This window comes from Phyllostomus discolor, chromosome 1 (assembly GCF_004126475.2).
Source record: "Phyllostomus discolor isolate MPI-MPIP mPhyDis1 chromosome 1, mPhyDis1.pri.v3, whole genome shotgun sequence".
In the NCBI taxonomy this organism is placed as follows: domain Eukaryota; kingdom Metazoa; phylum Chordata; class Mammalia; order Chiroptera; family Phyllostomidae; genus Phyllostomus; species Phyllostomus discolor.
The window spans coordinates 1,162,744-1,185,492 of NC_040903.2; the positions used below are offsets into that span (position 1 = coordinate 1,162,744).

The window sequence follows — 22,749 nt, forward strand, 5'->3', positions numbered from 1 at the left end:
TGGTGCCGACACTTGGGGAAGGGGGGTCAGGGAAGCACCGGCGAGGCCACCCCTTCCCCGCTCTGGGGCCCTCAGCGTCCCGCAGGACCTGGCTCTGCCTCCACCTCCCGCCCCCGCCCTGTTCTCCTGCCTTTGTTTCTCCCCTGGAGCCGTGGCATTTACTCCTCTCCGTCGGAGTGTTCTGCCCTCTCCAGGGTCTCTCTCTCTCATCCCCCGCCCGCCACTGCCATCGAAGAGGCCACCCTCTCAAGTCCAAGGGCCTGCTCCCTCACCCCTCGCCCGCCGAGAACGGCGCCCTGTGTGTGCACGCGCAGGCCGGCTCCCGGGTGTGGGCACCGCGGCGTGGCCCCAGCACGCGGTGCGGTGCGGGTGGCGGGGCATCTGGGTGAGCCCCCGCGGCATCTCCAGCACACTCCTTGGCCGCAGAACTTTTAAAGAGATCTGTTGGCAGAAACACCGCACCGACACAGACGAGGAAATAAGAGACAGTGTATGTCTAGTTTCACCAGGCTGAGGGGCTAAGAAGGAAGCACCCAGTGTGCTTGTGAGCTTGCCGGTCCCTGTGTCCTCTCAGTTTTGTGTGGCTTCTCTGTAACAGATGAAACGCATTCTGTTCCAGAGGACAGTTAGGCTGGATTGCTGGACTAGAAGTCCTGTTTATCTCTCTGGAGTGTATTAACCCCAGTGAGGACCCTCGGGTTTCTACTGCGTCTCTGGCCGCGTTTTGTGCGAAGCACCACACGCCCCGTTGTGGGGTTTCCCTTGGCTCCTTCATGGCCGAGGCGGAGGCGGGGGGCTTGAAAGGGGCGCGGGCAGTGACTCGCTCTGCTCTCTCGACCGGACGTGGTGCCCGCAGGTGAAGGGCCTGTTCTGTGGCGTCCAGGGGCTGTAGCGACCGGTGTCTCACGGCCCAGGTCTAGTGACGGGGCTCCCTCCGCGCCGGGGGAAGGGGGGCGGGTACGGACTGGTGCCCCGGGGGCCCTCGCCATCCCCTGAGGGGCTCTCCAGGGCTCGCGTGAACAGCCGTGCTCGGCACTGGAGAACAGGCCACCGAGGGACCGCATGGACACGTCAGCCGCTGCTGCGGCTTTGTGGGGGGGGGGCAGCGGGGACACGCTGGTCTCGCTCTTGCTCTTCAGCTTGCCAACTTCATTTTATTACAAACGCTTCCTTAGTTTTTCGGTGGGATGATTTAAGAAGAGATGAAGTGTCTCTGAGCTTCTCTGGCTGTAGAACTAACGCAAGCTCCCTGGGGCTGCGTACTGAGCTCCAAGAACGAGAGGGCGGTGCCGAGGGCGGCCTCCCCCACCCCGGAGTCGCCTGGTGGGGTCAGGGTCATTGTTTTTACTCCATAGTGTCTTCAGTTTCCTGTGTTGTTGAGTCAGGGGTCCAGTGTCACCCTGAGGCACTGGTGTGGCCACTCTGCCACCTGCTGGCTCTGTGGGTCCCCACACCCTCCCAGGCCCGTGTGGGCTTCAGTGTTCAGTCCTCTGAGGTGACCGAGTTAGCGCAGGGGAGAGGAGGCTGGCACAGAGGACGCTCTCAGTAAATGTCAGTTTTTGGGGTCTTTGTGGGATGACGCGGGCACATTCCTGACACTCTCTGCCCACCTCCCCTTGTTGAGATGGGGGAACGCACCTTCCTGGGTTAGGAGAAGGTGGTGTCGTTTCAGGTGGGCTCCTGGGGAAAGGCGTCAGGAATGATGCTCGTGGGTCTAGAGTGTGCTCCGAGGGGAGCGGGGCGCGCAGGTGAGTGGTGACCGTCTCTCTCTCTGTGTGCAGGCTCTGCGAGAGGGACCCCTACCAGCTGTATCAGCGCCTGGAGCAACAGGCCCGAGAGTACGTGCTGGAGATGAAGGTCCGCCTCCTGCGGCAGCTGTCGGCCGCGGCCCGAGTGCGGGCGCCGTCTGGCCTGCAGGGCCCGCCGCAGGCCCACCAGTTCATCTCCCTGCTGCTGGAGGAGTACGGCGCCCTCTGCCAGGCGGCCCGCACCATCAGCACCTTCCTCGGCACGCTGGTGAGGGAGCCCACCTTCCTGTGCCTCTGCGGGGCACTGGGAGCGCTTGGGTCGGGGGGGGCGTGTGGCCCAGACCACCATCGTGACACCTCGGGGCCAGGGCTAGCCTGACTTCTCTCCCCTCCCCCTGCTGTGGGACGAAAGTCATGAGTGGTGGGAGGTGGTGGCATGTCACGAAACACCGTTTGGGGCGCGGGAAGCCGAGGGAGCGAGGCGGCGGACCGGGCGTGGTGAGGGCCGGCCTGTGGTTGGCAGGGACACGAAAGGGAACGGCTGCTTGGGCGCTGGTCACTGTTGCCGCCGAGCACAGGGCGTGCGTGTGGTGCGTGCTCGTGTGGTGGGTGCACACGTGGAGGGCACACTGCTCACCGGACAGCACCCACCCATGCAGGCACCCGGAAGCCCTAAGGAAGGAGACGGGTGGGGTGCTCTCCCTGGGTCTCGGACTGCCGCCGGGAGCAGCGTGGGGGGCTCGGAACCGTGGCTGCCGGCAGCAGGGGCTGGAGACCGCCTCGGCACCCAGTGGTGGGGAGGGCCCTGCTCCCCGGGAAGAGAGCCTCTGTCTCCTGATGGCTGCGGAAGCACCTGCTCACCCGCGGCCGCCTGAGGGCGCCCTCGTGACTCGGGTTATGTTGGATGGCGCTTCCCCGGGCTGGTTTCTTAGTGGTGGGACCTCACTTGGAAACAGGTCGTTCTCGAGTGTCAGCCTCACGGCCTTTGCGTGCTTCTGAAGTTGGCGGACCTTCCCACCAGAAAGCTCACGCAGTCCTGCAAGCAGTGTGGGGGTCAGGGGCTGCTTCAGGCACCGCTGCAGTGCGAGTGCCCCTCGCTCAGCGGCCCCCGGAACCTGGGGCGGGCGCTGGTCGGGGGGGGGGGGGCACTGGTGAGCGTCGGGGCCGTGGTCTCAGAAGCAGCCCCGCCCGGAGCAGGCTGCCTGGCCCTGGTGCCCGCCCCTGTGCCGTGCGCCAGCACGCCCCGCTCTCGCTCCCTCTCCCGCCCTGCCTCCTGCGTGTCCTTCTGCCCCTCAGAAGTGCCCTCCCCGGCAGCACCCTGGGACCTCCGTGGCCCCGAGGTCGGGTGCAGCTCAGCGCGTCCCCTGCCCGCGTCTGCCATCGTTCCGGGGCCCACTGCCCCCCCTCGGCCCCGGGTCAGCGTGGGACGCCGCTCTGTGAGGCTGACGACAGTTCCTTTGAGCCACACCTACTGGAGCAAGCGCCTAGCGATCTGCCCAGGAGTTTTCTTATGGTTTGGAAAAAACCGGTGGACTTGAAGCACAAACTACAGCTCCTTGGCCAGTGACCATTTTTCCTGCGCCCAGAGACACCCACTGGGGTCGTCCCCAGTGGCACAGTGCACGGGGCCCTGGATGCCTCCGTCCTCCGAGGGACACAGCTGCGTTGCTGGTGGGCCAGCTCCGGCGAGGGCAGGTCTGTCACAGCACGTTGCCGCTGAGACGGCGTGAAGGGCAGGACGCCTCCGAGCTGGGAAGCCCACACGCTCGAAAGCCAGCACTCGCCCAAGGACTCTTCTGACGCCGGGATTACGGCCTGTGGCCCGAGTCTGTCCCTGGTGGGACCTGCCCCGGCTGCCGGGACCTTGGGGCCTCACTCTGCAGCTCAAGCGAGAAGCTGAGGGTCCTCGCACGGGGGGGGGGGCAGCAGGAACATCCGCCCCAGGCCCTCGGCTGGGTGGGCGGGGAAGCACGGCCTGGCCTCCTGGAGGGGCGGTAGCAGGGCTGCTGCCCAGAGGGGTGTGGTCTGACTGGAGGGAGGCTGCTGGCCTCCTGTGAGAGCCTCAGGGCTGGAAGGGACTGCGGGTTGCCCGTCAGGTCAGGCAGCCACAGCGCCCTCTGCAGGCTCAACGCCACCACATGTAACCACGGGCCGTGTCATGCCCACGAAACTGGCAGGGCCTACCAACACACACACGGTCCATAGAAACACTTTCCAGACACACCAGGCAGCTCTGCAGTCGGGGGTTCAGACGAGGGTCCGAGAAGGTCCGCACGTGGTCCGCAGCGTCCTTCCCGGCCTGCCCTGCACCCCTGTGGCCGAAGGGGCCCATGGAGCCCCACTGAGGCAGACCCTGCACCAGGGTCTTGGAGCGGCGCCACAGTGGGGGCTCAGAGACGGGGCGGGGGGGTGGCGGAGAGCTTTGGTTAACTTGGATTTTATCAATCACTATTTCCTGTATGGAAATTAAAAGAGAAATTTAGAGATGTTCATTACTTTAAAAATAAGCCCATTCCATAACAAAAAGAGCCTTTTTTGAATTAAGAAAAACTGTTTTCAAAACAACACCTTTATTTAGAAGGGGGCTGTCATTTACGTTTTTGCAAATCTCCAGAGTCTTGCTTGGACCCTGGGTTCTCATACCCGCTCTGCACGCAGCTGGCTGCCCCCGGCCGTTGCGGTGGGCGCCACTGCGGGAGCTGGACGCCACGCTGTCTCCGGGCAGGTGGCTGCGGTGGCCGCTCTTTGGGAGAACGCCGGAGCCCGGGTGCTCCCCCAGTTGGTTCTGGTGTCGGCCCTGAAACCGAATCACAGAGCCGACCACATGCCCCCAGCAGACCTGCTCACCGGGGTTTCCTCGTGGCACACGCTGCTCGCCTGAAAACACCGGCGGCGGAAGGAGCTGTGGCCGCCTGCACGATGCCGGGTGAAGAGTCGCCGATCCTCGTCAGGAAGACCTTTGCGCGTGGGGGAGCTTCGAGGCTACGCCGGCAGACGCACAGTTTCCCGAGTTCCGGTTTCTGCTCGAGCGCTGAGATCTGACGGCCACAAGCCGGGTCAGCTGTTCTCCATCAAGAAGCAAGGTCGCTTGCTGTGTGGGCCCTGCCGCCTGATTCCCTGCTGACGTCTCCAGAAGTGACACCCTGCTCTCCTGACCCTGCAGGACCCACAGAGTGCGTGCCCACGGAAACATGTTTCCAGACGTGTGACCTTCTGGGAAGTGTGCCCCTGGGGTCACTGCACACTGCCCTCAGGGGTCAGGGTCACATTCCTTCTACACGCTAAGTCGTAAAATGAAATGGACACTAGACTTTAGTTGTACTGCCAGGCCCCTGGGCAGTGCCCACCAGGCTGTAGTGACCCTGAAACCCGAATTTCCGTCCACAAGGATGTACGAGCCCTGCATGCCCTGCGCTCTCTCGAGGTTTGCTGTGGGACTTGCCTCGGAACCCTCCCCTCCTCCCCTCCCCCTCCCCCACCTCCCAAACCCCCGGCAGCTTGTGTGTTTGAACTTGGGGAGGAAGACGAGCTCAGGCGGGAGCACCTTCGAATCGGAGCCCTGGGCCTTCTGCCTGCCTGGGCCCGGTCCCTGATGTCCCCACACGAGCCTCACCTCCCGTCACCGCCGTGACGGCACACACCCTGTGGAGCCTGGGCCCCGTGTGCCCCGGGCGAGGAGCTCAGCCTGCGGGAGGCTGTTTCTGGCCCAAGCTGAGGGTTGTTGCCGGTGCAGGAGCCGCCGGTGCTGGCTGCAGGAAGTACTCTGCTCTCGGCATGAGCCAGCATCCCTGCCGGCGTCAGCTGGTGAGGCCAGTTTGGGGTCTGCTTTCTCTCATGGGCTTTGCCTGGAGTGTAGGTTCAGAGTTCGGAGGACACGCCGGACGTGGCCCTGGCTAGGGGACCCTGGCAGTTAGAGCGCCATCCCCGTGTGCCGAGGTTCCGGGTCTGGTCCCCGGTCGGGGCACGTGCGGGACGCAGTGGTGAAGGTGTGAGGGAGCAGGCACGCGCTCACCCTCCCCCACCCCAGATCGAGAAGCAGACATTAGAGGAAAACTTGAACGTCTTCAGAAATCAGTTTTTGCCCAGTTGTCTTTAGTTAATGTCAGTCCCAGATGCCACAGCGATGGTCCTGTGTTGTAACTCATTGCTGGGTGCTCATAGGCTGGCGGGTGGAGCCCACTGACTCTGTCCTGGAGATAAGTGGCGGGCAGGACCCTGCCCGCCGCCCCCCCCACCCCCAGGGCCTGGTCTGCAGCTGCCCTAGCGCCTGCCTGTTCTTCGTCTCGGAGACGAGTCGTGAACCGGCTCGGGCCTGCTCCTTTTGCCCCGGGTGCCGCTGGAGACGGGCCGCCGTGGTACTCTCCGCTCCTGTCCCTGGCCCGGCTCCTGCGCAGACTGGCCTCTGGAGGCCTGTGACACTGTCCTCTCGACGCTGCCAGCTGTGGCCATGACCTCACAGACACGTCGGGTCAGGGGCCAGGGGCTGAGTGTCGGTCCTGGGCCCCGGCCTCCCACACGCCCCGCTTCCCTGTGTCGCCCCGCGGCTCAGAGAGGTGCCGGGTGTGGAGTGTGGGCGAGCCGTCGCGGTGCGGGCAGTGCGAGAGCAAGCCAGGGCGCCGCGAGGCACCGAGGAGGGGCCGGGAGCGGTGCAGCTGTCCCAGAGCTCCGGCTGGCGGCCCCGGGAACTGGTGAGCAGCGCCGGCCCGCGTGTGCGCACAGCGTGCGTGCAGCCTCGTCGAGTGGGTGCCGGTGCTCCCGGGGCACGAGTGACGGAGCGCCCCCTGGGGGGCATTTGCTGACGTCTGCAGGCGGCGGGAGGGGGCACGGGCAGAGGCCGCTGTGTGTCATCCCCGAGGGACCCGTTTCTGAAGGGGCACGCAGGGACAGTGTGGGGGAGGGCAGTTCCCGCGCAGGCCCTGGTCAGGGCGGGAGCCCCCGCCCCCCAGCGCCGCAGGCCGCTGGAACACAAGCTCCTGCACCGTCACAGGGAGGCCCATCGCAGTGCGGCGGCCCGTGGGGACAGGAACACGCTGCCCCGGCCGGTCCCCTCGCGGTGAGGGCTGGCACCTGTCTCCCCTGATGCCACTCTCCGCGGTGGCCAGCACGCTCCCGGGTGCTCAGGCCGTCACCTGAACCGAGGGGTGCGTTTCTCCAGGTCTGTTAGGGAGGACAGGCCTGACCTCGCACCGGCGTCACTCAGGGGTCGCTGGCCTCCGTCGAAAGGGGAGGTTGCTCCCGACGGGCCCGGGGACGGCTGTCCCTTGTCGTGGAGGGGCCTGCACGCGTGTGGGCTGCGGAGGGCGGGGTGTTGATACTTGGGAGAGCGTAACTGTAAGAAGCGACCTCCAAGCACGCGCAGCCGTCCCCTTCTCCCCCTGCCCCTCCTCGCCTGCGTGGGCCCCGCCCCTTTCGTTTGTGTGCGCGTTCGGCCGGGGGGCCGGGGGGGTCTCCGCCCTGCGTGCCCACCGCACGGGGCAGCGGCTCCTCGTCCTCGGACGGCTCTGGGCCCGTGCCGCCGGGGCCGGCGGAGGGGGAGAGGAGGTCCTTCGGGGGAGTTGTAGGCGTCATCAACGCAGCGCGTCTTCTATTTATTTTTCTAACTAGGAAAACGAGCACTTGAAAAAGTTCCAGGTGACGTGGGAACTGCACAACAAGCACCTGTTTGAAAACCTGGTCTTTTCGGAGCCCCTTCTGCAGAGCAACCTGCCAGCGCTGGTGTCTCAGATCAGGTACTTCGTCCTCGTGTGCGTGTGCCCCGTGGTGCGGCAGCCGGGCCCCGCCCCCGCGTGTGGCGGTGCGCCTCTGAACACCACTGCCGTGCGGACGGTCCCGTCGGGAGAGCCTCGGGTCCCGGGGAAGCCGGTCGGGCCAGGAGGCTGCACACCCGAGTGACGTGGCTGTACTCGAGTGACAGGCCCAGCGTCCGTGCTGCTCAGTGTGGCACCACAGACTCCTCAGGGATGCGGGGACGCGGCGGGAAACGGCATCCTCCCTGGACGAGCCCCGGGCACGGCCAGGGGGCCATGCTGTCGCCGTTGCTGTGGCATTGGACGTGCCGGGGGCAGGCGGGCGGGGGGGGCGGGGTTTGCACTGTGGGTCTCAGGGGCAGGGAGGCTCCCGGGCACGGGGCACGGGGTCAGCCACACTGGGTGTCTCTGACGCCCCCTCAGCGTCTTCGTCCTCAGCGCGGTCCTTCCTGCGTGTGCAGAGGGCACCCTGGGCGCCTGCCCCCGTGAGGGCCGTGGCCGGCGCACCGGGCACGGTGCCCGGGGACGTTGCCCAGACGCCTGCTGTCGGTGAGCCCGGGGCCGGGCTGCCGGTTCCCCCCCTTGTCTGCGGGCCCCCCGAGTGGACCCGCACGCCAGGTGCATCGTAGTGACAGCACAGGTGCGGTTGTGCTTATTTAAATGCCCTATTGGGAGTTGGACCCAACTCGCAAAGAACAGAAGTTACTATCATTATTACTTTCTTAGAGAGGAAGGGAGGGGGAGAGTGGGAGAGAAGCCTGGACGTGAGGGAGAAACATTAATCAGTTGCCTCTCACATGCCCCCCACACACGCACTTGGGGGCCGAACTACAGCCCAGGAGTGTGCCTTGACGGGGATCGAACCCATGACCGCTCCAGGGCTGGCAGTTATTTTTAAGTAAATGAGTTACTGTCGTAGTTGACCTACAGACCAGTTGTTCTCCCTCTTGAGGCCCAGGCGCACACCCAGCCTGCGTTTCCCGTGCTCCTCGGTCCAGTCCGAGGTCGAGCTGCCCGCTGCGTGTCCCGCCCCGGTGGGGCACGGCCTCCTGGGCGGTCACTAAAGCGCGTCAGGGACGAGCAGGCCGGGGGACAGTGGTGCCGCAGGGGGCCTGGGCCCTGGTGGTCCCCTCTGCACGCCGCCGGCCCCTCCCCCGGGGCGGCACGGAGGCCTGGTGTCCCCCCTGGAAAAGAGAGTCGGGGACAGTTGAAGCCACGCGTCTGCGAGGCGGACCTTGTCCCCATGCAGGACGTCCCGCCCGCACCAGCACGCTGCGGAGACCCACGTCCTGGCAGGAGGGGTGCCGAGGGTGCAGCCCGTTTCCCCTGGTGGTTCTGTGCTGGCCTGCTGAGCCCGTGAGTGTGAGCGGCCCGTGCTCCGACGGGAGCGGCGCCAGGAGCCCGGCGTGTGTCCCGGCACGCCGTTGTTTTCTGCGCCCCGCATCGGGTTTCTCCTGCGCTCCCCGTGGGGGAAGCTGCTCACGCTCGAACCAGAGCCCTGGGGCCGGGCCTGGCTCTTGGGGGCAGGCAGGGGCGGGGAGCAGACACTGGGATGCCACTGGGGAGCAAGGGCGCGCAGTGGTCCCTGAGGGCTGGGCACCCAGAGGGGGTTCCCTGTACGACCCCTGTGGGTTGTACGTGAACCCCACACCCTGAGGTCATGGCCTCTTAGGCGGCCCGAGGAACCCACTGTTGCTTGCATGGTGACACTCTGTCTCCGGCCCGCGTCTGTTCAGCTGTGCGATAAAGTGAAACGGAGATCCGGAGGACGACACCGAACCAGTGTGTCCCTTAATGAGTTGTTCACGGGCGGTGTCCCGCAGGTGCCACCTGTCCTGGCCACCGGAGGCCAGTCCCCTGCGCGCCCCTGTGGGCGTGGGCGCCTCTCCCCGCGTGGGCACCGGCAGGCACGGCCCGGCCTGTCCTCGCCCTCTGCAGCGCGCATGCCCGCAGGCCTGCCTCGCGTTAGCTGTGGGGCGGGGCCGCTCCCCTCCGCAGCAGGCGTGCCGGGTGCGCGCTGTGACCGCACAGGCCCCCGCGGAGAGCACACCCCTCTCGGTGTGCTGGTGCGGGGCTCGCTCCCGCAGCCGCAGTGCAGTGACGTGACACGCGGCCCCTCGAGCTCCGAGTGTGCCCCTCCGCAGCACGGAGCACCCACAGGGTGGGGCCACCAGCACCTGTTTCTGGAACTCTCCGCCTCCCCGAACAGAAGCCCTGTCACTGTGGGCAGGGGCCTGCCTCACAGCCCTGCCCCTTTGCTGCGTGTGTCTGGAGACCCCTTCGTCTGCAGGCCCCACCCCTCCTCCATGGCACAGACTAGGGCCGGTCTGCTCCGGGGCAGGGCCCCGGCTGCAGCCCCGGGGGTGGAGGCAGGACCCAGCAGCTCCGTCAGACTCCGCCTCCATCCCAGTGGCTGGGCTGGGAGCCTGCTGCGTCTGCCTGTTCGTGGCTGTGGCTGTGTGTAGCGAGGTTCCACTGTGGTCTTCGTTTTGTGGTCTGTGTATAACGCTGATCGTCGGGGAGAATTCTGATTAGGGTCGTAAATAAGCTCCCTCGGACTGACTTGATTCCATCCTCTTGGTCACGTTCCATCCCCTGCCCAGCGTGTGTCGTCGATGTCGGCAGTCCACACGCTGTCCCCTTCGTGCACAGGGGACGGTCGGCGGGGACTTGTCTGCCGAGCCGTCGTCTCTGGACCCCGGGGCCTGTCTCCTCGGGACTCCACCAGCTGGGCTGGGCTGGGGGCCTGGGCCTGCAGACCGCGCTGCGGTGCCCCCCCGGGGGGCGTCCCCGCGGGCCCCCGCAGACCCTGTGGACAAGCGGGCCTCACCTGCAGTTCCTGGGGCTGAGGCGTGCGGGTGGGCAGAGGCCAGTGCTCCCTGGCCTGCCCCTGTCCTGGCTGCCGGGGGCAGGGGCGTGAAGAGCGGCTGTCTGTCAGGCTGTGGTGAGCAGGAGTGGGGAGGCACCCTGCCTCCTGGCTGCCGGAGCAGGGTGCTGTCAGGGCCTCTGGGCCTCTGTAGACCCCAGGGGTGCCTCTGGGTGTGTGTCTGGAGCTTAGCGTCCCGAGGGCAGAAGCAGCCCCAGTCACTGGGGGGGTCACTGCGGGGGTCAGCGTCTCTCCCTGTCCCTCTCCCTCTGGCTGCCCTGCCCCGGACCCCGCCGGGCCCTCTGGAAGCGCGTTTCCGGTGTGGGGTCAGCACAGGTGTGTCTCCCCAGCGGGCGCCTGGGGACGAGGCCGAGGAGCCTTTCCCGCCCTCTGGTTGGAAGTCATTGTGTGTGCACCCTTAGTGTGACCGTGCTCTGTTGTCACCGCGATAAAATTCGGGAAGCGTGGAAAGTCACGAGGAGGAGGAGGAGGCGCTTCTGGACGGTCTCCCGGGCCCGCCCCTCGCACACGGCGGCACCACGCCGCAGCTGCACCTCGCTCAGCTCATGAGGGCCAGGCTGCGCGCCTGCGTGCGCGGCTGGGCCTCCTCTCCACGGCGGCGAGCACCTGGGCGCCTGGTGCCCGGGACTAGGAGGCCATCGCTGTGGTGTTGGTCCTGGGGGAGGGGCGGGGGGGGTGCGCAGCTGCCAAAGCCCCCCACCCCCCACAGCGTCGGCTGTCGGCCCCGCACGTGCTCCGGGCAGGGGCAGACTCGTCTTCGTCTCTGGAGTCCCTCGTCCACGAGTCTCACGTGCGGTGGTTCTGGTTCAGACGCTGGTGTGTTTAAGCACCACGAAAGCAAGCGGTTTCCCGCGCGGAGCTGCAGGCCCCCTGGTCCTCGCACAGGCCTCTCCGGCCGCCCCCAGCCGTGTCCTCTCGCAGACACGGGCGCGTCCTGTGTCTCCTGTTCGTGTCCCCGCTTCCCTCCCGTGTCGCTGTGTCCTTACAAGGCACAGAACAGAGCGGGTGACGGCACGGCTACATCTTGTGGTTCGGGCCAGGGTGTCTGTCCCACCTCGCCTGGGGACCAGGTCCGGGCTGCGCCACCCCCCGACTGCTCTGTGCGGCACTGCGTGTGGCGCAGCGAACCGCCCGGCCGCCGCCCTCTCTGTCCTCTCTGTCCTCTCCGCCCTCTCTGTCCTCTCGGTCCTGGGGGCCCTTGCTTCTCGGGGCCGCGCCTGGGGCCGGACCTCGGGACCCTCCCCGCACTGAAAGGCCTGTCCCCGCAGGCTGGGCAGCACGACGCACGACACCTGCGGTGAGGACGCCTACAGCAGCTTGCTGCAGCGGTTCCAGCGCTCCGAGGAGGAGCTTCGCGGCGTCGCCGCCGAGTGGCTGGAGTGCCAGAAGCGGATCGACGCCTACGTCGACGAGCAGGTGCGGGTGCGCGGGCGGGCGGGAGGGGGTGCGCTCGGGCGGCCCTCGAGGGGGTGGGGCTGCAGAGCCTCGGCACTTGGCCCGTCACTGAGCGCCGTGCCCTCCGGAGCCTGGGACGCACGGGGCAGCGGGGCCTGTGGGACCTGTTCTCTGCACCCCTGGCCGGCCGGCCAGACGGAAAGGGGGTGCCAGCCTGAAGGCGGCAGGTCGCCGTGGGGCCGGTGGCTGACAGTGGGGGCAGGGGCAGCAGAGAAGCAGGGCTCCTGGTGGAGGTGGGGCCTGAGGGCGGGGTGCTGCGGCAGCCGGGGCCTCTCCAGCGGCAGGAGCCGGGGCTTCCGGGCGGTCCCCCAGCCCACCCGCACTGTTGCGTCCCCTTTTCAAACTTGTGATAGCAGCATCTGCTTGCAGAGGGAACCAAGGGTCTCCTGGAACCCCCAGGGGTGTCTGCGTAGCCAGACACTGGGCCCAGTTTGAGCCTTCCCGTCCGAGAAGACGCTCTGTGCATCTCCTGTGAGGTTGGGCGTGTGTCCTGGGTTGCGGCAGCACGGTTTACACCCTTCTCACTGTGGTCACACCAGGGGGTGGGTGGTTGGGGGGGCTCTGGTGAGTGGCACCCCAAATCTTCCAGCTCTGGGTGGGCTGCTGGGATGAGCTTCCTAGTAGCTGTTGCTGGAGTGCACAGGGAAGCCAGGTGCTGTCCCGCCCTCGCACCTGACGCCGTGGCTGCTGCATGTTTCATGGCTGGTCCCCGGGAACCTTCCCGGAGACACGGCACCTTCCACGAGCGCTGACAGCCTTGTCGCAGCGGCAGCACGGGAACGGGCGTGCTCGGGCATCGCACGTCGTCTGGTGCTGGCCACACAGATTTCTGATGCTTTTTAGCTAATTGAAGTTTTTTCTAGCTTGTGAAGGTTATTTTTGTAAAAACAAGAATAGACGTTGAATTTGTATGGTGTTTTTTTTCTTTTCCACATCTCCGAAAGGTCTAAGAGACTAGGTTTCCTAATCTTCAGACACTGTGCGTCCCTGGGATGGAAGCCTGCCAGAGGTCCGGCGGTCAGAGTGTCCGCCCAGTGCGCCGGGGCCGTGGGTTCGATCCCGGGTCAGGGCGCGGAAAGGAAGCCGGCAATGGGTGCATCACTAAGAGGAACAGCAGACTGAGGCCTCTCTCTTCCTCCTTTCCTTTCTCTCCAAACGCAGATGAGAATTTTCAAGCACCCTACTAGATCGTGGCACATTACTTCAATCCGTTGTAAGGACTGACTAGCCGATGCTCCATTTGGGGTCCCTGTGTCCCCACAGGGGTGCTGGGTGCAGTGCAGGGCTTGTCCTGGAGGGCTTGTCCGTTCTATGTGGGGGTCATGCCAGTCTCAGGGAACAAACTGAGAAACTGTCCGTGTTTCCGGTTTGGGGGAGCACTTTAAGTTTTCTGTTCTATAAAGGGTGTTCTAAAAACCCCCGCTAAACTTTGGGTCTTGATTTGTTTTGCAGGCAGCAGGGACAGGACTAGAGGGTTTTGTTTTGTTTTTTAATCTTCACCCAAGGATGTGTTGATGGATTTGAGAGGAGAAAGGGGGAGGAGAGAGAGAGAGACATTGTTTGCCTCCTCTGTGCACCCAGACCAGGGATTGAACCTGCAACCCAGGCACGTGCCCTGGCCAGGGGCTGAACTCACAACCTTCTGGTGTGCAGCACGATGCTCCAACCAACTGAGCCACTGGCCAGGGCAGGACTGTTGATCTCTTACTGCCCCTTCCGTTCACATTGCATTATTAGTCTGCCTGGGCTCTCTGCTCTGTGAGGGAGTTTCACAAATGGCTCTCTGCCTGGGAGGTTGTCCACGGCGTTCCCAGGAAGGGCCAGAGCCCCAGCGTGTGCTCACGGGGAGGTGTGGGGTGAGGACACCCCGGCCCCCTGGGCTGCCTCTGGTGGCCACGCTTCAGAGAGAGCACTTTGTCCAGTAGAGGTCACGAGAGGGCAGCGTGCCTGCTGTCCTGCCGTCCCCACGGAGTGCCCACAGAGCTGCTGAGACTCAGAGGAGGCCTGCGTCGCCAGGGGAAATCCGAAAAGCTTGTTCCTGGGTGACTCAGCATTTTAAGCGGTGCCAGCCCAGCCGCATGGCCCGCGGCGCTGCTGGCGGCCCTTCCCTGGGAGCCGGGAGGGGAGTCAGTCGTGCGGAGCTCGAGGACTCTCCTCTCACCGTCCTGCCCCCCCCTGCACCCCCCCAGCTCTGTGCAGCCCCTGCCCTGCGGGTCAGCCCGGAAGGGACGGGCAGCGCCAGCATCTGCAACTGTGTTTTCCCAACGGTTTCGGCTTTTACTTTTGAGTCCTTCCCACCGTGTTCGGTGGTTTCTTGTTTTACGTTATTTTGTCTTTTTACACCGAACGCATACTTCTCGGTCTTTTTTGCTCTGTTTGCTCTCAAGTCGGCCCAAACCTGTGTGTTTGCTACAACGTGGGCACATGTTATAAAACGGGATTTGTGGGGCTGTCGTTGTCAGTTACGTCAGCATCAGTTTCTTCTCTGGTGGTTTGAACCACTGGAAGTTCTTTCCCAGGGTGTGAGCTTTATGTTATGAAGTCACTCTTCACTTGTTCGGAAGGGCTTAGCGGGAGCATTTTGTCGCCAGTGGGATGGAGTGTATTTGGTTATAAAACACCAAGATCGATTCTCGCGTCACAGCCTCACCCTCCAACGGAAGGCAGTGCCTGTAGCTTCTTCCTGGTTCTCCCTCCGTTTGTTTCTGTGAAGTGTGGCCAAGCACACGCACCTAAACCGCACCACCTCGCGCGCCTCCGAGCACTCCTCCGGGCTCGCCCTCTGCGTCTGCGCTGCTCTCCCGGCCCAGTGCCCTCGGCCACCGCCCGCCCACCTGCCCACCCTCGGGGTGGTCCTCTCGGCCCATGGCCCCCCCGGGCGGCGCCCGTCACCCTCCCTTGTGCGCCGCCCGGGCGCCAAGGCGCCAAGACACGGCATGGGCCTTCGGTAGGCGCCAGACACCTGCCCCCGGCGCTGGCGGGCCCCTATGACCCCCTTGGTTCTCACTCCGGCTCTCCCCGCCGTGGGCACCGCGCCTGCAGGGACTGGGAGCCAGTCGGCCAGCAGCGCCGGCATGGAGACGGCGTCAGCGGCGTGGCCGTGCCGCCCCGCCCTCGTCCACGCGGCGCTTCCACGTGGGTCACCCCCACGGCCCTGGGGAGAGGCCCGGGGAGCGCCTCCCGGCTCTCAGCGCCTGCTCTGCTGCTTCCCCCCAGATGACGGTGAAGACCAAGCCGCGCGCGCTGGCGGAAGACTGGGAGGTTTTCAGGCAGCGGCGGTTCCTCGAAGAGCAGGTGAGGCTGTGGGTCGGCGCCGCTGCTCACTGCGCGGCGAGTGGCTCTGAAACACCAACTCAGCGAGCCTGACACTCCCCTCCCGGGCGGGCGGTGCCGTGTCCAGTGTAGGCGCGTGGGGTGACCCGGGGAGGCCACCGCGCTCGCCGACCTCCCTCGACTCGGGGCCCGCCCTTCCCCGCTGTGGCTGCCTCAGGATGCTGAGCGTCCTGGAAACCCGCTTCCCTCGGCTCCGGCGCTCACGCCGCTGCGGCTCCCCGGCTGTCTCAGTCTCCCTGGCCTCGCCCTCTCACCCCCGCGGTCTTCTCTGGCACCACAGGTGGACAGAGGGCCCTGTCTCCGGCTCGCACACCTGACCCCCCCAGCCTCCCCACGTGGCTTCTGTCCGGCCAGAAGGCCCTTCCAGCTGCCAGTGTCCCATGGTCGGGGCCGGTCCTGGTTCCTTCTGAAGTGCAGGTGCTCACCTAGTCGTTGGCAGGTCTGGGTGCTACTTCCTGGGCAGCTCCCGGACCCCTCACCGGGGCCGGTCTTCCTTCCTGCTGCTGGTGTTGGCTCCAGCCAGCTGTCCTCACAGCCGAGCCCTCCGCCCCGCCTCCGCCCTCGGGGTGCACAGCCCGCAGACCCGCCAGGCCACACGCTTGGCCCAGGGTCAGCGGACCTTCGGGAGGTGTCAGAGGGACGCCCCGCTGGTGCTTGTCCCCGGGCTCCTGGCAGCACCGCCAGCGCGGCCTCCTCCCGGCCTTGCTCAGGCCTGGGCGCCGTGGCCCCGCGCAGCGCTCTGCACGAACCTCTCTCTGGCTCCACACTTCTCCCTCCTGCCCGTCTCTCTCTGAGCCACAGCCCCTCGCGGTCGGGGGCTCGTCTCTGTGCTGCTGCGGGGGCCCAGCTCGTGCCAGCGCACTGCAGGCTTCGGGAGAGCGGGGGGCAGGCGTCAGCCGGGGAGCCCACCCAGGGTGGCTGATCGCTGGCCCGGGTGGCTCTGCCTGCAGACTCTTGGCCCTGTCCAACCTCAAGAAGCTGTGGACTCAGTTTCTCAATGAGCATGACTGGAAAACCAGGAGACACGTAGTAGCAGGAGACTCGTCCTGCAGACCTAACCTCCTGCTTTACATTTCCCTCTAGTTAACCAGTAAGAAGGCGGTCACAGGCGAGAACAACTTCACGGACGCCGTGAGGCAGGTGCTGTCGTCCCGGCTGAGCGTGCCTGACTGCCCCAGCTGCCACTACCGCAGAAGGTGAGGCGCCCGAGGCCCGTGGGGCGTGCCCGGCGGGCCCTGGCCGTCTCAGTGACCATCCCCTCCCTCTCAGGTGTGCCTGCGACGACTGCAGCCTCTCCCACATCCTCACGTGTGGCATCGTGGACCCCCCCGTCCCCAGCGACGCTCACACCCACCAGCTGCCGCTGCAGGCGGGCTCCGCTCCCGACTGCGTCTCTGAGATGCGCCCGCCCAGCGTGTCGTCCGCGAGCTCGGGGTCGGGCTCCAGCTCCCCGGTCACCGTGCAGCAGCGCCCCAGACTCGTCCTCGCGGACAGCGGCCCCGCACCAGCCTTGTGAGTTGCGTCTTCGTCAGAAGGTGTCAGAGGTGTGACATTTGTGAGAGCAGACATTTAAGACCCTGACCGACTTGAGACCGCTGCCCCCGTGGCAGCCGCAGCCCTCGTTCGGGGCAGGTGGCCGCGGCTCCTGCGTACTCCCCCTTGGAGCGTGCGCTCCCCCAGCTGGCGCGAGCGAGCCGCCCGGCCCTCGCTCCGTGCTCAGGCTCCCCAGCGACGTCGGGAGGCCGGAGCGGTGCGCGGGGTGGGGCCTCTGAAGGGAGCGGAGTGGGGGGGGGGGTGTCGCCTGAGCCCCTGAGAGCGGCTCACGGCCGCCCCCTGCTGCCTCAGCTGCAGTGACGACGAAGACGTGGCCCCGCTGTCGGCCAAGTTCGCGGACATTTACCCGCTGAGCAGCTACAGCGACGCCGAGGTGGTGGCCAGCATGAACGGGCTGCACAGCGAGTTGAACGGCGGCGGGGAGAACATGGCCCTGAAGGACGAGGTACGCCGTGGCGGTGTCGTCGTGCCGCCGGCAGAGGCGAGGGGCGGCGGCCAGGCGAGGGGCGGCGGCCAGGCGAGGGGCTCCTCACGGTGCTCTGCCTGTCGTTAAGTCCCCGCAGGTGAGCAGCAGCAGCGGCAGCTCCTCAGAGGCCGACGACGAAGAGCCGGATGGCGGGAGTAGCGGGGAGCCCCCCGGAGCCCCGCAGGAAGGCACGGCCCTAGGGAACGGGAACCCCAGGACGGAGGACAGCAAAGCGGACAGTCCCCCCCCATCTTACCCCGCTCAGCAGGTGCGGCTTCACCGCTTTGAACTCACCGTTGCCTGAGGGCCCCCTGCTCTGTGCCCGTTCCCCCCACACTTGGGGAGCAGTCGATGCAGGGTCGGGTCTTGTCAAGCGACCCCCGAAGGTCCACCCTGGGGAGAGCCGAGGTGCCTCACCGAGGACCCCCAGGACCCGGAGCCGTGTCCGAGTCTTCTTCTCTCGCCTGAGTTCTGTCTGCAGCATCGTGGTTTTGCAGCACCCCAGTCGGTGTGGACTCTAGATGTCATCGGGATTTCGTCTTTATAGAAGCTGAGGGGAGACCTGCTGTTGTTTTTAATAAGATAGAATAGTGGAATGGTAAAATTCCAGCAAAGGTTAGTTTTGTTAAAAGAGTTTTCTTACCCTGGAAGATAACTCTTTTTATTTTACCCAAAGGTGAGGGTATCTTATCAGGCAATTATACTTTCTCAGTGTTATAACGTGTTCGAGCAATTTTTAAATGAAAGGCACAAGAAGTCGAGGTCAGGATGCTTGGCTAGTTCATGCGTTTCAATGGCTGGTGCAAACCTGGTCCTGGCAGTCAAGGGGGCGGAGCGCAGCCCTGCACCTCCAGCTGGCCCATCCACCCTGTCTGGCCCCTCTAACCCCCCACCCGGCCCCCGTGGGCTCCCAGCGCTTACTGCCGCACAGTCCCATCCGCTCCCTGCTCGGCGGGGGCCTGGCCGGCTGTGCACAGTGCGCGCCTGCACTCTCCGCCGCGGCCCGTGGTCCGTCGTGTGTCCGTGCACGCACAGCCAAGTTGGGTCTTGTTCTCCGTGGTCCCTGCTGACGGACACTGTGTTGATCAGCTCAGCTGTTCGCGAGCGACCTCACCCGTCGGACGTTGCGTGCACGAGCAGCTGTGTCCCCAGGGCGGGTCGCCGGTGGCCTCCCCCAGCCCCTCGAAGAGGCCCATGTCACCGTGTTGGAGTTGTGCCCTCCTGATGAGACTCGGTGACCCCTGGAGGGCCCGGTCGCCGCCATCTCTCCCATGGGCCCAGTCGGGCAGCCTTCCGTGTGCTCGTTTGTCCTCTGTCCCGGCGCCGAGTCGTGCGAGCTGCTCCTGGGCTGGCGCAAGTCCCTTGTCGAGTGTGTGATCTGCACGTGCTTTCTCTCGGCCTTGGGCACAGCTGCTCGTTTTCTTATGGTGCTTTTTGAAGAGCACAAGTTTCTCATTTTGGTGCATTCCAGTTTACCAGGCTTTTTCTCTGTGAGACATCTTGCTGATGCCACACCCAGGAACACGCTGCCTGAGACGCCGCTCTGCGCTGGCTCGCGTGCAGCCGGGCCTGGGGCTCCCTTGACTCGGTGTCTGCTCGAGGTGTGAGGTGGGGGTCTGCACGGGTCCTGGTGCAGGCCCCCCGCGTGCCTGGCTCCACAGTGGCGCGAGGCTTGCCTGCCCCTGGTCCTCCCACCACAGTGGCCTGGGCGGAGGCTCTGCCACAAGCGTGGAGTCGGGGAGGGCCTGTCCCCCACTCGCAGGCCTTGCTCAAGGTCGCATTTCCATGGAAGTTTTGGAACCGACTTGCAGATTTCTACAAAAAACTTGCTTATGTTTGTTTGCCTGTTTGTTTGTTTATTTTTAAGGTTTTTATTGATTTATTTTTAGAGAGAGTGGTTGCCTCCACTACACTCCCTGACCAGGTACTGAACCTGCAACCCAGGCCTGTGTCCGTACCAGGAACTGAACCTTGTGTCCCAGCACCCATCCCACTGAGCCACACCAGTCAGGGTCCTGCTTGGCTTTGTGTAGAGAGTGCATTGAATTCTTGAGTATCCTTGAGTTCTTCGGTAGAACCCAGCAAAATTCTCTGGTCCTAGTCTGTTAGTGGGATGACGCGGATCGATGTGGGGAAAACCCAGTCTTGACAAAACTGGGCCTGTTGGTCTGCGCACACGCTCTGTCTTTGCACTTGTTTACATCATCTTTGGTTTCTGAGTTTCTAGAAAATTTCCAGTTGATGTGCCTTGAACACAATTTTAAAACTATTTTTAAGTTTAGATGTTTTTTGATTCTATAGTAAATGACACTTTCTCATTTTGATTTTCAGTTGATTGTTGGTAACGTATAAAAATGGTCGCACAGTTGATTTTTATGTATCAAATTTTGTGTTCTTCAGCTTTGCTAAGCTTGTGTTCTCTCAGCTGGGCCTTGTGTCTTTCCCCTGACCCCCACGGCACCCTGTGCTCCGGGGGGTTTTGCCTCCACTTCGTGTGCTGAGCAGCGGCACCCCCACCACCGCTGCTGCCTCTGTCACATGGCGGTGTCTCTCTTCCTCCCTGTGCTTCTTTTTCTCGTACCACACACATTTCAGGAGCCGTTCGCATTCTCCTGTTGACTTTCCCATTGTGTTTCTGGTTTGTTCAGGGGTGTGGGGGTTCAGCGGGGACAGAGCTCCAGGCAGGAAGGAGGCCAGCCTCCTGCCTTGCTCACCTTAAGCCCCCGCAGGTGCACGTGAATAAATTCTTCCCGGCTGCTGTTTCCCTTTGGTTGATGTCCAGAGCCTCGGACAGTAGACGCTTCGTTCCAGCTAAGCGGAAGTCCCGTCTCGGGTCCATTCTGCCTTCGTCACCAATCCCGTGTTCCTGTGCAGACAGCTGCCAGGGAACGGGGTGTGCACCCCTGTCTCCAGGCTCCTGCAGGCCTGGGCCCTCGGGTCCCCTGTTTCCCACAGAAGGAGGGCCCCAGCCAACGGGGGGTCGGGACGAGCCTGTCCCCACTGTGCACTGCTCGGCAGGGTGCCTCTGAGCTGCGCTGCGCCCCGTCTCCGCCTCTCTGAGTAAGCAGGCACTTCTCTCCCTCAGGCCGAACAAGCCGCCAACACCTGCGAATGCCACGTCTGCAAGCAGGAAGCTTCCGGACTGCCGCTGTCGGCCATGACGGCCGGAGCCCTTCCGCCCGGCCACCAGTTCCTGAGCCCGGAGAAGCCCACGCACCCCGCTCTGCACCTGTACCCCCACATCCACGGGCACGTGCCCTTGCACACCGTCCCCCACCTGCCGCGCCCTCTGATCCACCCCACCTTGTACGCAGCCCCCCCCTTCACGCACAGCAAGGTGAGTCGGGCAGGGAGGGCCTGGCCGGCAGAGCCCCAGACGGGCAGCTCGTGTAGAGCGGCGCCCACGCTGGCGGGGAGGTCTGCAGTGTTTCCTTCCGCCGGTAGCGCTTAAGCTCTTGGAACACGGTTTGCTCCTTCAGAATGCACTAGGATAGAAGGTTTTTCAGGGGAGGGGTCATACCTGGGGCGACTGCCCTCGTGGCTTCGAGGGCTTGGCGCGTCCTGGGGGAGGGGCGGTGGGGGCCCTTGAACGGCCGCTGGGCTCTGGAGTCCGGAACTGCTGTGCTGTACTCAGAAACACGGAGGACTCGCTGGAACGCGCGGCTGGAGGAGGAGCCCTGGGTGCAGTGCGCCAGAGGGTCCCCACGCCACACGGCTGAGAGAGGCAGCCGGAGGCAGACCGGACGGGGCCTCTGAGACCACTTGTGCCAAGGCTGCCCCGGGCAGGGGCGGGGATCCCGACAACGCCGGTTCCTGGGCGTCTGCCCCCTCTCGTACCCCCACGCTCGGTCTGCTGTCCTGGACACTCCAGGGGGCTGTGGGCGGGGCTCAGCGCCAGGCGCTGTACACAGCGGTGCCTCTGTGGCTGTTTTGAACTTAGCTTTACTAACTCTTACTGTGCGTCCTGATTTTTACTATCCGTTGTTCTGGTTCACGGTCATTTCTAATCAAAAACAGGGTTCTGGCCAAAGCCTCCTTGTTTGATGTAAAGTAGTGACCAGCTGAGACGGAAAGGGAGGGCACGTCATGGAGGGGTTTTTCAGGCTCCGTGGGCACTTCCGCCCCTGCTCGGGCCCTGTGCAGGGGTGGGCGGAGCCCAGGTGGGGCTTCCCGTGTGTGTGTGTGTGTGTGTGTGTGTGTGTGTGCCGGGCGGGGTGCAAGTCGGGCATGAGCACTGCTGCTTGAGGCCTGAGGCGAGCCCCTCCAGGCGTGTGCTGTTGCGGTGAGCGCTTGGGAACCTCGGCCCCGTTATCCCCACCTTGTGTTGGCTTGAGTGCCGCTCGCTCTGAACGTGGGAGCTCCTCTGCTAGTGGAGCGATGTAAACAGTGTCCTCAGGTGCAGACAGCGGGTCCTCGGGGATGTCTTGTCCAGCACTGTCCCACTGGGACTCCACTGTGACGGTGCGAGTGCTGATGGGTGCTGGAGGACCCCGACTCGTACGCCAGTCCACTCGCGGCAGGATTGGCCGTGTGACGCAGCGTTTTCCTTGAAGTCACGGGACTTACCGAGGGTGTTAAGTGAGGCCTCGCTGGGGTCGAAGCCGGGCTGCCTTTGCAGTCCAGCCCGCCTGTGCAGCTCTTCCCCCGGTGCCTGTGGGAGGCTGGGGAGCCACCACCCCGTTCTTACCTGAACAGAGCTTTGTTTTCTCTGTTCTGAGGCGAGAGTACAGAATGTTCTCTTACTCTTTCTCGCTGGTAGATGCTGTCAAGACTTCCTGAAGTTCTCCGTCGAGTCACGAGGCTGGTTTATTCCCAAAGGGCATGGGGACACGCTAGTTAAAAACCAGCTTCCTTGGACTCGTGGCCTTTCCCCGGGATGTCACAGGCAGTCCCCAGGATGGAGGGGACCGGCATGGGGAAGCAGCGTCTGTGTCTGCAGTCTCTTTACGTGACACCGAGCAGACTGTCCTCTCGGAGGTGGGTGTGGAGGACTCGCGGGCAGAAAGGCAGATCCGCGGGACACGCCGTTAAGCTCTCTTTCACCCACGGTGCTGTTGCTGTCGGGACCGCGCGCTGACACCCAGAAAACACTCCGGCTGCTGCTTTCTCGTCGGGAAGAAGGAGGTGTGCTGGGCCAAATGTTTCACTTGTACCTGGTGTTACACCGTTCCTCTGACCACGTGTGCCTCGTCCTTGGCCAGCTCTTGCAGAACGAGTTTGTCTTGTCCGAGGTCGTCTGACGTAGCTGAGTGCGGTGGCTACTGCTGGACTTAAATGCACGAGGTGGTCACAGCGCACGGCAGTCGACAGGAGCAGCTTTGGGAGAGCGGGTGGGCTGCGGAGAGGGGCACACGTCGTTGTGTTCCTCCGGAGCAGCTCTCAGGGCGGCCCCGGCTCGGCGAGGTGGGCCGGGCGCGGCCGGGAGGCGGGCGGCTGGGAGGTGGACGGCGCGGGCCCAGCTCGGCGGGCACAGGGGTGCTCCACCTGCCTGTGTGTCCGCGTTGTCAGGGCCTCTGGGGTGCTGCTCCGCTGGGGTGGCAGGCGTTGCTGTCCAGACGC

The 22,749-nt window shown here is 64.6% G+C and overlaps 1 protein-coding gene across 3 annotated transcripts in view; it reads left to right on the forward strand.

Moving 5' to 3' along the window:
• FAM193A (family with sequence similarity 193 member A) overlaps positions 1–22,749 on the forward strand; it is a 101,189-nt gene that overhangs the window by 56,223 nt on the left and 22,217 nt on the right. For 2 of the 3 annotated variants that reach the window (XM_036018129.1, XM_036018136.1), the window contains 9 exons: positions 1,782–2,016; positions 7,353–7,477; positions 11,651–11,804; positions 15,054–15,131; positions 16,254–16,366; positions 16,440–16,682; positions 17,016–17,169; positions 17,279–17,458; positions 20,276–20,527. In XM_036018129.1, the coding sequence (XP_035874022.1) occupies positions 1,782–2,016; positions 7,353–7,477; positions 11,651–11,804; positions 15,054–15,131; positions 16,254–16,366; positions 16,440–16,682; positions 17,016–17,169; positions 17,279–17,458; positions 20,276–20,527 (1,534 nt within the window). The remainder of the gene's footprint in view (positions 1–1,781; positions 2,017–7,352; positions 7,478–11,650; positions 11,805–15,053; positions 15,132–16,253; positions 16,367–16,439; positions 16,683–17,015; positions 17,170–17,278; positions 17,459–20,275; positions 20,528–22,749) is intronic. The other variant, XM_028503860.2, reaches the window with a different exon arrangement.